The sequence below is a fragment of the Tamandua tetradactyla genome, chromosome 6 (assembly GCF_023851605.1).
Source record: "Tamandua tetradactyla isolate mTamTet1 chromosome 6, mTamTet1.pri, whole genome shotgun sequence".
Classification (NCBI taxonomy): domain Eukaryota; kingdom Metazoa; phylum Chordata; class Mammalia; order Pilosa; family Myrmecophagidae; genus Tamandua; species Tamandua tetradactyla.
The window spans coordinates 134206888-134219679 of record NC_135332.1 but is presented as its reverse complement, the minus strand read 5'-3'; the positions used below and the strand labels follow the sequence as shown (position 1 = coordinate 134219679).

Genomic DNA, 12792 nt, shown 5'->3' with positions numbered 1-12792 from the left:
TTGCTATTCCTCACCTCTTTTTCTTCATGGCTACCCAAGTCTCAAGTTTGTAGGAAATGGGATTCCAGGGGCTTCGTCTGGGACCTTGCCTCAGGGAACTCAGGTCAGCCACAAGGAGTTGGGCAAGGCTGAGGGAACTGCTGGAAGGAAGCTTAATGGTGCAGTAGCTGGTTGAGTGCCAGTCCAAGTCCCAAGCATGCCCCAGTTTCTCTAGGAGCTTCAGACCCTTATCCTCCCAGCCATCACTTTGTTGATGCTCTTTACCTGAACTAATCAATCACACCACAGCCTGAACCCTACAAGTGGCTTCTTGGCAACTTTCAAAAGTCATGCTCACATGGATTGGATTGGAAGTATCAGGTCTCTCATTACAGCTCTGTCCCCTCCCAGCCCAGGTAGGTAGAGCTTTTCGGCCCAAGGTTCCTGTGAGATGACCAAGCCCTCAGGACTCGATGGGGGCAGCTTTTCAGGGTACTGTGCTCCCCTTTTTGCTAGTTGCTGGGCAGATGTCTGGCCAAGGATAGAGGTAGGATTCTAAGGCTTGGACCTGACACAGGGTTTCTATCTTACTGAACCTAATTCTCACTTCCAGCTACTTCTATTCTGTTCTCCAGGCCCTTCATCTCTAGCTCCTCTTCCCCCAAACACTCTCACGTAAGAGACAGGCCATTTCAAGGTACAAATAAAATGTCAAACAACCTTTTTGGAAAATGTTTGCATATTGTGGCTCAGAAGTCCAGGAATAATTTTTTTTTCATTTTATTTTTAAAGAAAACTTAAGGGATTATAATGAAACTCTAACGAAGGTAAACAGTACCTGCCGCCTTCTATGTGTCTGACAGGGCATGTCACTATTCTGTCCATTGTGTTGCTCAGCTCCTAAATTTTGCCTGAAACAAGGGAAATTTTTAATAAATCCTACATAAATTTGCAGTAATTGTGCTTTCCTCAGAAAGCAACCATGAGACCTATTACTACGTTTTCTTCTTTATGGCGAGACTTCTCAAATGAAAGGTTTGCGGATCTTTAAGAAAAGGAATAGGGAGCTGTAGGGAGTACAGGAAACTAGAAATAGAGGAGAGATGGAAAAATTGAGATGAAGGCACCTACAGATTCTAAGGAGAAAAACAACACCAATCCCAAAGATAGATGTAAGGGCAAAGGGAAAGAGACCCAGTGGTACTAGGACTTAATTCTTTTCTTCCTTAAAATCATTGAAGATGTATTGTAGGATATGCTTGGTTAAGAAATAACTTTTAGAAGAAAATTATAAATATTCAAATCAATTTTGAAAAATTTCCCAGGTATGCTCAGGGAGGTGACTATCACATCCTATTAGATAATTAACTTGAGAAGACTACTCTTCACTTTAGGTTATTACAACATTCTCTTAAGCCTTACAATAAACAAGGAATTGCATTTATGCTTACTTTAGTTAGCACATGATAAAATCTTGCTTTAGTATTAGAATTTTAAATTCACTTTGATGTTACAATTGTATTGCACACTTATGATGCAAATTAGCTTATCACTTCCTCAACGGGCAAAACCTAATGTTTTGGGAAGAAATTCTAAGGTCATATGGAAGGAAACAATTTTAGCTACCTTCTGGGCTCTTGACTGGCCACCTGGACTCTGACCCCTGTCTTTGTTGTTGTTTTTTGTCTGTTTTTAAGCAAAATATGAATTCTTTATTTTTATTTTTTTTATTAGAGAAGTTGTGGGTTTACAGAATAATAATGCATAAAATACAGGATGGCCATCTACCACCCTGCCACCAGCACCTTGCATTCATGTGGAACATTTATTACAACTGATGAGAGCACTTTGTTATAATTGTACTATTAATTAAAGTCCATTGTTTAACATAGAATTGTTTCTGTACTGTAGCTCCATGGATTTAAAAAAAAAAAATTCTGTTACCATATAGACGACCTAACATCTTCCCTTTTAATCACATTCGGATATATATTTTAACATTGCTGTGTTCAGAATGTTGCGCTGCCATCACCCCTGACCCATGGTGTTTTGTTCCAGAAAAAGCAGCAAAAGTAAACAATCCATGCAGCCCTTGAGGATTTGTCAAAGAGTTGTAGTCAAGGGGGAAGGAGGAGGAAGGAAGAATAATGAAGACTATATCTGTCCTGAGTTCACCTCCTGGGGTTTAACCTAAGCAGTTACAACCCATTTTATCCATTCTCTGACACAGCAGACAGATGTACTGCCAGTCAAGATAGACCATAAGCTGCTTGCATTTCATGTTTCATAAATGCTGAAAATAGTCAGCCCTTCCTACTGAGACAGGACTTTTCGTTGGGTAAAAATATATAGAGATTCTCCAAAAAAAAAAAAAAAAATGCTGGACTCAGAAGGTTTCAATGTCTCAGACAGTTTAGAGAAGATGTCAGTTCAACAGTGGCTTAAAAAATGTTTTAACTCCTGCATTTTGCTCATCTTTGAGATAATTAGTTTTACAGAGGGATTTTTCCTAATTTTATTTTTTTTTGACAGTTTCTTCTTTCTTTCTTCCCTCCTCACCTTTTTCTTTTTAATCAAAGATACGTGTTTAGCCTTGATTAAGAAATTTGATGATGCAGATCAAATGCACTTAAATGGTTCATGCCAAGGAAATGATTTTGTACCAAAGAGACCAAAATAACAGATGGAGCTCCATTTAAAACTCAGAAAACTTCTTTGTATTAATAATAGGAAAACATGATTTTAGTGCACATCCATGAGGAAATAAGGAAGATAAAATACTTCCTTTTCCTTTCCATTAAAGAAAATCTCAGTGTCTTAAATAGGTTTAGGAGCAATTGCTTTTAGGAGCAAAAATATTAAGCTTTTGGAGCTGTGTGAATATTCATTAAATCAATACATTCATTTAACCAATAAATATTTGTTGAGTACATTTTAAATATCAGGCACTGTGTTAGGTTCTGGATGTACAGTGTTAAACAAAACAGACAGGGTGCCCTCTCCTCCTTAGAGACAAAAAACAAAAATATACATAGTTAATCATTGCAATAACTGCCTCCAAGGAACAAACGGGATACCCAAAAGAGATGACCTCCTTTAGACAGAATGGTCAGAAGACCTTTTAGAACACATAGTATTTAAGATGAGACCTACAGAATGAGAAGAGATGGCGGCCACTTCAAGCAGAGGTTTTATAAATTACTCTTTCCAGAGAAAAGTCCCCCACGGATAAAGTTATTATGCAGTTTCCAAACACCCTGAAGAGGTGAAGAGAAAATGTATTCAGATTTCACTGTTCTCTGTTCTCCCTTTCTAGAATTTATTATTTGGATATTGAGCATACTAAGCTTATTCTGTAATCTTCTTATAGTTTTCTTTTCTTTTTTTTTTTTTTTTGCTTCACTTTTCAGGAGACTTTCCAAACTTTATTTTTCTAGATTCTGTTGTGTTTTTGCTTATGCCCTCATAGCTTTAATTTCCCAGAACTCGCTCTTGCTCTCTGGTTGTCCACTGTTTTTCATGCTAGTCTTATTGAATCCATGAAATATTTTCTCTTACCTCTCTGAGGAGATTAAAGATAATAGTTTTGAACATTTTTGTTTAGTCCCTTATGCTCCTCTCGCCCTTATTTTTTATCTTTCTGCTTGTTTTGATTTCTGCCTTTCCTGTGAGAAGTTGGTGACACTTGGCTGACAGTGCATAGTTAAGAGTGGGCTATTAACAAGCTGATTGGGGTGGGGGGTGAGGAAGGTGGGAGCTGGTTGGGCTTTCTCATTGGGGAACCTTTAGGTCTCTTCTCTTGTACAGATCAGATTTCTCAGAGAAGATTTTTCCTGTCTATCTGGAGGACATAAGCCTGGTTGCTAAAGCTCTGGCAACAAAACTAGGGAAGAGAGCTGGGGCTCTTGTCATTTAGTATGCAAACTTTCACTTAATTCCTCAAGCATGGCTGGTACCACCCTGGTACAGAGACTTCTCTTTTACTCTTTATAGAAAACAAGTTTGTTTTCTATGTGGGATACCAAAGAGGCAGTTGTTCAGCTGAGTGGGGTAGAGTTGGGGATTGGGGGATTCAAATGCTTTCTACACAGCCTTCCAGCAGATCAGCCTGGTTGAGCCTTCCCTTTATACCCTCTTCCAGTGGTAAATGGTGCCACTAATTCCTGAGCTTTTCTGAGAGCTAAGCTGGTAGCTCTCTGCCTTTCCCTCTGCAGCAATAGTCAGATGTCTCAGCTCTACTACCAGCTACCACTTGTCCATTTACTTACCAGTTTACAGAATGTGGTATGAAACACCTCCATTAAAACAAATCTCTTTGCAGTCTTTTACGTGGAGTTTCAGGAGCAAGTACAGTTTAGTAGGTGTATAAACCTGCTGTTTTTGACCAGACTTTCCACATATGCTTTAAAATATTTTCATTTTTGTCCTACACCCCATGTGATAAAATAAAATGTCTTTTGACTTACTGCCAATGAACAATTGGAGTCCCCTATCTTGACCTCTCCATAGCAGTCAACACTCTTGAGCCTTCCCTTCTTAGTGAAACATGCTCTCTTCCACTGAGAGTGGGCACGACACTCCCCTGACTCTCCTCCCATATTCCTGCCTACTCCTTCTCAGATTCTCAGGTTGGCTCATCCTTGTTCACCCTCCATTAGATGATATGCCTCTCCTCTCTTCACTTTATATTTCTCTCTAGATGAAGTCATTGACATTCTATGCCTAGTTATATCAATTCAAAAATTTACATCTCCAGTCTAAGCCTCCACACTGAGAGCTAAGCCTGTACCCAATGGCTTACCTGACTGCCCTTAGATGTCTCAAACACAGCAATGTTACATCCTCACACTGGGTCTCCTTCCAGCATTGAATCGGTAATGCCACTACCAAGATAACCAAGCTAAAAACTAGGATTCATCCTTGCTATCTCCCTCTCTCATCCCTCATATCCAATCCTTCTCCAGGGTCTATTGATATGATCTCAAATATCCACGACATTCATTAACTTTTGTCTGTATCTTCTGCCAACACCACCAAGACACCAACATCTCCCACCTGGACTGGTGAACTAGCCTTCTCACTCATGTTCCTAATTCTACTACCTCACTGCTCCCCAATATTCTCCACCCCAATCCCAAGTTAATTATTGTATGGTCTTTTTGAAAGTATATGTGATTTTTCCTACCTATACTTAAAACTATTACCTGTTCACTTGCATTTATGATACAGGCCTCAAATCTTAGCTGTTCTGACAACATCATGAAAGGTATGACCTCTCCCTATCACTCCAACTTCATCTCACGTTGTACCACTTTCTGGCCTTGTCCGGATCATCTTCATTTCCTTGAATGCCCATGCCCCTCCCAACACAGGGCCTTTGCACATGCTGTTTCCTGTGTTTAGTTCCCTTTTGCCCTCTTAGGTGCTCAGCTGTTGTCTCCTCCAATACGAATTAGGTAACTTATTCTCTGCCTCTGTCATTATAATTTCTTATTTATGTACTTGTCTCCTCACCAGACTATGAGTTGTTTGGAGTAGAGAAAATTTATTTTTGGCAACAAGCATAGTATCTGGCACATAGTAAGTGTTTTGTAATTGTACTGTGAATGAATAAAATAGCTCAGTTCAATAGCAAAACTCAATGATCAGTGATAAAAAGGATTCTATACTTGTATGCTAAATTAGGAAATAGGCATGATTTACTAGAAAAATACTTTTCAAAAAAGAAATTTTATAGAAAGTAACATCAACATTTCCTTACTTTCTTTGTTTTGCCCATTGCCTTCAGGATGGAAAGATTTAGGTCTTCCAGTGCTGCCAATACATTCTCATATTCACCCAAGTGCTGAGAAAAATATTCTGAAAAGTAAACATATGGAAATAAACACAAGTTTTGAATTTCAGTCAATATAAAATATCAATTGATGATTACTCCATAATGAATAAAACAAATAAAATGTTAGCTATAAATGAAAACTGGAAGGTTTCAAATGACTGAAGTGTCAATACACTCATTTCATTGCCAAAATAAAAACCTGGGTGGTTACCATTATCCTTGAAGAAATATTCTTTCCTACGAAAATAAGAAAAAGATGAAGCTGACTCTACCAACAAAGCTGTTTCAAGAAAAAAATTTGGTCTCAAGAAGAATGCTATTATAGGTCTCATTAGCAAAGTAATTTCAGAAAAAATAAGGTACATCTTATTGTTTCTCCTGGGAGGCATTTCAGCAAAGTAAGCTCTCTTCAAGGCCAAGAATCACTGCTGTTGCAAAAACCAAAAGGGAGGTCTCTTGTGGCACCTCCTCTGCACTGGCTCCTGAGACAATCTCATTTCTGTTCAACAGTTTAGGCAGAGCAAGAGGCATGTAGACCACATTTATTGGTTGATAGGAATATATAATGACTGGATGTTAACGGTTAAAATGAAAAAGATGGAAGTTGGATTGATCCCAAATTTATAACTGAAATACAATATAGATAAAATGTAAGATCTCGTATTTACTTACAGAAATCAAACATGTGTTTCTAAAATGGTGGCAATCTAGCATAATAAAAATTCAGATATTTAAAAGATCTAGTGCTTTCAGTTACTAGAAATTCAATAGCCCTCACCATTTGTGTGATCTCCCTATACGCATTTGAGGAATAAAATTGAAATGGTAAATAAAACCACATATTTGTAAATGTAATCTCATATTCTCACTGGATACCATTCGGATAAATAACATGTTTGATAGAAATTGCCTTGATTAACTTAGTTAATCCTCCAGGTGGGATTATTTTTTGACATTAATATTAATAAGAAATGGAAAGGTCCATTGACTGATTCATTAGTTAAGGTATAGACTTCTTCAGAGAAGAAAAAAAACATGGGTGAGCAATAAATTAATTCTGGATTATGGTTACTAAAATAAAGTCTCAGTAAACATGGATTAAAAGCAAACATGTTTTTGACAAAAAGCAAAATGCACTCCTGATTATGCCAGTCATATCATATAACAGTTCTTATAGGAATAGATTAGTTGGAAAAATAAATAAGAAACCAGATGCTGCTAAAATACCTGCTTCAAAGTAACATTTTAGCAATTGGTTATGATGCGGACCTTCTGATAGTGTCAGCAAAGATGTGTGGCCTTTTCCAAGTAATTATTTGTAATAAAGACACTGACGTGGCTGAAGAATATAAGTTGGCAAAATAATAAATACCAGAATAGAGTCCACAGTAAGTTGAAACAAAGTGTAAATAAACATGCATAAAGTTAGTTAGCAGCTTTTAATTTTAATATACACAAAGCCTCAAGGAAGATTGTGATGTGAATTTAAATGCAAGCATACAGAAAGAGAAAACAAAACAATTTGGTGCTAAAAAATAAGGGTGATGAAAGAATAAAATAAGAAAAAAATAAAATTTTTATTCATAGCCAAGTGAGGGCCCCTGAGGAGAACTAAGTGTTTTTCTACTTTGAAGACAGACACACATGTACATGCCTGCACATGCTGAGTAAAAAGAGAAAGTCAGTGTTGAGAGGCTCCAGAGCTGAAACCCATCTAGTCTTCACTCACTCATGCATCCTCCCTACCTCCTAGCTGCATGCGGTGGGTAGGGGTGGAAAAATCACGCCCCAGATAATAAATTAAATAGCAAAGAAAAAAACAGAAGAGAGAGAGAGAATTATAACACTCATGCCATAGACAGAAACTCAAGTAGGGAATCTAAGGGCACTAGTTTCGAAAGGATGCAGCTCAGTGCCAAACAAAGTGCTTTACAATCAAGATATACATGTCAGGTAGCCCAGGAAAAATGGGGCTCCAAAGAGGAATTCAGATGAAAAGGCCCCAGACATTTAATAAAGATAAAAGGAGACAATTTCCTTCTTCTTCATGGTCAGTGTTCATTTACTGATTCCACTACCTAAATTTATTTAGTGCCTACTGTGTCCCAGGTGATATCCTGGGAGATTGGGGTACAAAGATGAAAAGACAGAGCCTCTACCTTTGAGAATCCTACAATCAGGTAGAAGAGGAAGACGTGCCAACACACACCTGCAATAAACATGATCATTGTTACAAAAGACAAAGTCCAAGAGCCCAAGTACAAGATGGGATTGAACAACAGCCTGATGAATGTTCAAACCTGCTTAGGAGAAGTCAGGGAGCTTCACAGAACAGATACCAGAAGACTGGATTAACAAGGAAACAGGCCTTAACCTGGTAGGAAAAATAACCCCTGTAAGTGAAGGCATGGGAGCAGGCAATATTTTGTCATGTTTGAAAGAATATGTGTAGTTCAGCACTGCTAGGACATAAAAGACTGAATTGGTATATATTTGAGGATGGGAGCCAGAAAGGAAGCAGGATACTAAATACAAGTAATGAGACAGGACTCTGGATGTATTGTCAGAGTTCTTTGCTAGGTACTCTACATCTTATCCTAAAGCCTAGGTTGAGGATTTTGATCATTTGCCTCAGAATCCTCTAGAGCCTCCCCACTCTTAGTAAGTATGGTGGGGGGACCTACACATCAGCACCACCTGGGAACTTGTTAGCAAGCAGGATCTCAGGCCCTTCCCAGATCTACTGAATCAGAATCTGCATTCTAATAAGATTCCCGGAGGATTTCTATGCACATGGAAGTTTAGAAGCACTTTACTGTTAAAAATGAAGATTACTGAAAAGGTTTCAGATCTACTAAATCAGATTCTTTTGGGTAAGGAGTTATTATTTTAAAAAAAATAAGAAAATAACTTTCCATTTTGATGTTTGGAAATGGATAGAGGAGATGGTAGCACAATATGGTGAGTGTAATTAACAGCACTGAATTATGTGTGTGATTGTGGATCCTGTGTTGGCTAATGACTGTGATTAATAGTATGAATATAAAAATGTTTCATGAACTAGAACAACTATATGTCACTGTAATAAGGAGTTCATAGAGTTGTATATGGGGAAAATGTACCTATTACAAACTATGAACTATAGATAACAGTAGTATTTTAATATTTTTTCATCAACAGTAACAAGTATATGACACCAATGCTAAGAGTCAATAATGGGGGTAATAAAAGAGAAGGGTAAGGGGTATAGGATGTGGTTTTTTTTTTTGGAGTAATGAAAATGTTAGAAAATTGATGATGGTGAGGAATGCACAACTCTATGATGCTACTATGAATCACTAATTGTACACTGGATGGACTGTATGATATGTGAACATATATCTCAAAATTGCTGAAAAAAATCTATTTTGAAATCTACATTCCGTAGTCTATGAAATTCATCCAGTCTCTTCCTAACAAAGAATTACAGAGCTTAACACACGACCTCACCATGGCCAAGCTGAAGGTCTTTAGTATGGGAAAAGACCTATATTATATTGAATCCAAATTTTTTCCCTATAACGTCACATACTGGTCCTATTATTACCTAAGAAAAACTCCATTTCTTCTTCAAATGTGTTATCTGTCTCAAAGACAAATAGTCCCACACCTTCCACATTTCCTCATCGTGGCAGCCCAGTGCCCTGGCCCCCTCCTAAATGGGAATGAAACCCTGAGCTCTAAACAGCCTGCTTAACCTGGACAAAGGTTAAGAAAGAAAACAATATCCCCAGAGAGAGAGGGATGTCATCACAGATGTAAAACAGCACTGACTATATCTTCATCTTAAACATTAATCTTAATAAAACATCAGGTCTTAAACCCCTTTAAGGGTTATACTAGATGACCAATGTCCCCATACTACACCGAATGTCTTGGCTCTACAGTCATGCATATACTGTACCCTTGGCACAGTGCTACACGTCCAGGCAGCTGTCAGTGGAGACTCTCTCCTGTTCACAAGTCCTTATAAATCTATATATACTTCTTCTCTGCCTGGTGTGTTTCTCAGTCTTGTGGCAGCACCAGTTCATGCACTTTACAAACTTAGTCTGTGCCTGAACACTCATACAAATTTATCTCCAAGATCATTCACATGTCTTCTGGATATGCTCTTGTGCTGCTAGTTTAGAGTACAAAATTGAACAAATTACTCAAGTTTAGACTGTTCTCTCCCAAGGTAATCAAAAGAAGGCAGAGACCGTTGGTCTCTCAAAAACATAGATTTTGTTATTTTGTTAATGACATCACCTGTTTCCTCAAGCTAGAAACAACATCTTTGACTCCTTCCTTGCACTAACCACTCAGATTTAGTTGACAACGAAATCCTGCCGATTTTTGTTTCTGAATTCCCAATTTTTTTTTAAACAAACACTCCCCCTTTCCCTGCTCCCCCTGCTAACCCTGGAATCGTCATCTTGTATAGGCTCCTTAGGAGACTGTGATGCAGGTTAAAAGTTGATACCTACTGTGGACAATTGGAAACCATGGAACAATTTTGAAAAGGAAACTAACATTCTCAGATTATTCAATCAGAGAGTTTACCATGGGTAAACTGTGGAGGGTTTGAGGAATGCTGGTGATGCCACATGGAAAGACAAGGGTGGGACAAATTGCCAGGAGTGATGTAATCACAAATGTTAAGAGCCATGTGCTAAGCGGTGGGTACAAAAGTGGGAGATCACATCAAAGCTGGGAACTGAAAGTGGGGTAAGGGCTTAGCACTTCAGCAGTGTATCTTTTAACCCCGAGATGTGGCAAGCAGGGACAGAAGGTCAGCGATGGCTTTGGAACGGGCTGAACCAGGTTTAGTCCTTTATTCCTGTCATTGTGACTTGTTCCACATTTGAATCACAGTGCTGGCTTGAGTTGGGCAAAATGCGTTTTTGTCCTTATCATGGCATTGGAGAGAGAGAAATAGAGATTCAAAAATTGCTTCCTTACCCTTAGTCTTTGGTAACTAGAATAACTTCTTTGTACAAAGACCTATTTTTGTTGGAAACTTTAGATAGATTCCATGATATGAGCAAAACAGAATTGCATAGTGGATATGGAAATGTGTGAGAACCAATTTTCAACTGTTTAAATGAAGAATCTTTGAAAAATTAAGAGGCTGGATGATTGGATATAATGAAAGAACAGAACACAATTTTATAAGCAGATTCATTTAAAAAGTCTGTCAGAAGGTGAGTGATCCTTTCACGGATATTTCACGCATCATTGTCTCTGATAAAATGCTACCCAGATGTCAGTTTCTCCCTTCCCTATGATCCTTAATTTGTAGAGTCACATCACGAAACCACTGGATTTTGTTTTTCCCTATTCTGTCTCTCAATCCTCCACCTGGATGAGCTTTCAGGTCTGCTCTAAGAATTTCAAGTAGAGCCAGAGTAGCCACAGCTGCTACAAAGGCCACTGACCGCTGGTCTCACAAAGCATTTTCACGAGTTTAGGTGAGTCCCACAGAATGCACCTCACTAGAACTTTCCAACCACTCTACTAGACAGGAAAAAAAATAAGTTAGTCAAGAGAGAGTTACAGCACTCATGCTTTGAATAGCGGCAAATCCAAGGATATGGGTAGTTGAAAGGATGCAAATCAGTGTCACTCAAACTGAGTTACAACTCATTAAGGGACACATGCAAGGCAGACACAGCTTGAAGGGCCTGGAGAAGGATGAAAGTCTTCTGAGGTGTTTTTGGCCAGCACAGATTCCCTCAGCACTGCCCAGCCTCTGCTGATGAGTGCTGGTCCTGTCCTACAGCCTGAGCACAGGTGACCCAGGGTACAGGATTATCCTGTACCCTCAGTATTTAGCAATCCTATTTATAGGTTTTATCTAACATCTAAAATAGTTTAATATTCATAGACAACAATCAACTAGATCAGATTATACTGTATTGTACTAACTTAGACTATTAAACCTACTCAACCTTACTCACAAAGCTTTCTTACTACCGTGCATTCAGATCAAGTAACCAGCTAGATGGACTTTCATTGCAATTATTCTTTGTTCATCTAGAAATCTCTAAATCCTCAGCTATCAAATTCAAGATCTTCAAAACAATTCAGTAAAACAGAGTAAGGTTAGGAAGACTGGATGAGACACTGCATAAGGTCAGGAAAGGAATAATTATGCTCCAGTGGGTTTTAGATTGGAGCAAAAGATGGCACAAGTAGGAAACCAAAGTCTCAATGCTAGAATTCAAGTACAATTTTCTAATTAAAATTGAGTATGCCATGGCTGTTAAGAATAGGATGTGTTCTAAAGCTTCTATTTAGGAAGTCCTTCACAATTACCTGTGAAGAGTAAATAATCTTGGCACCCCTGTACACCACTGATGAACTTTTAGGAATCTACCATACAGAAATATTCAACAAGAATGTAAAGATAGTACACAAGCAGATGCTGACTTCAAATACTGTTTGTACTAATGGAAAGGTGGAAACAACCCATAAGTCCTTAAGACAAACTTGGTTGAATAAAGTAAGGTACAATGAGACAACAAGCAGTCTTTTACTTAAAGAATGAAGTGGAACAGTCTGCCTTTACAATGAAAAATTTTCCCAGTGATCATATAAAATGCTGTCACTGTTGAAAAAAAAATAGTATGTTTGTACACATATTAATGTCAATAGATGCATAAAAATATCTGGAGGTATATGTGCCAAACAGTTGGAGGCTAGTATTGGGGGAAGAGAGGTGAATAGCAGACACTCAAATTTTATTTTATGCTACTACATGCTTCCACATTGTCAAATCTTAAAATTAGGTATTAATTACATAATCAGAATTATACAGATTTTTAAAGAAAAATTTTAAACCACTATTTTACCAGACTTTTTTTTTTTAAACTCTAGGCTAATAATTTAGTAGACTAATAGACGAACTAATTAAAACAAACAGAAAGAAACTGTTGAACTCTACTTGGCTGCTG

The 12792-nt window shown here is 38.0% G+C and overlaps 1 protein-coding gene across 1 annotated transcript in view; it reads right to left on the bottom strand.

Annotated features, from left to right (window-relative positions):
- Positions 1-12792, bottom strand: part of NECAB1 (N-terminal EF-hand calcium binding protein 1) — a 208316-nt gene that overhangs the window by 89500 nt on the left and 106024 nt on the right. Inside the window, exon 5 of the mRNA XM_077167170.1 lies at positions 5741-5838. Coding sequence (XP_077023285.1) covers positions 5741-5838 — 98 coding nt within the window. The remainder of the gene's footprint in view (positions 1-5740; positions 5839-12792) is intronic.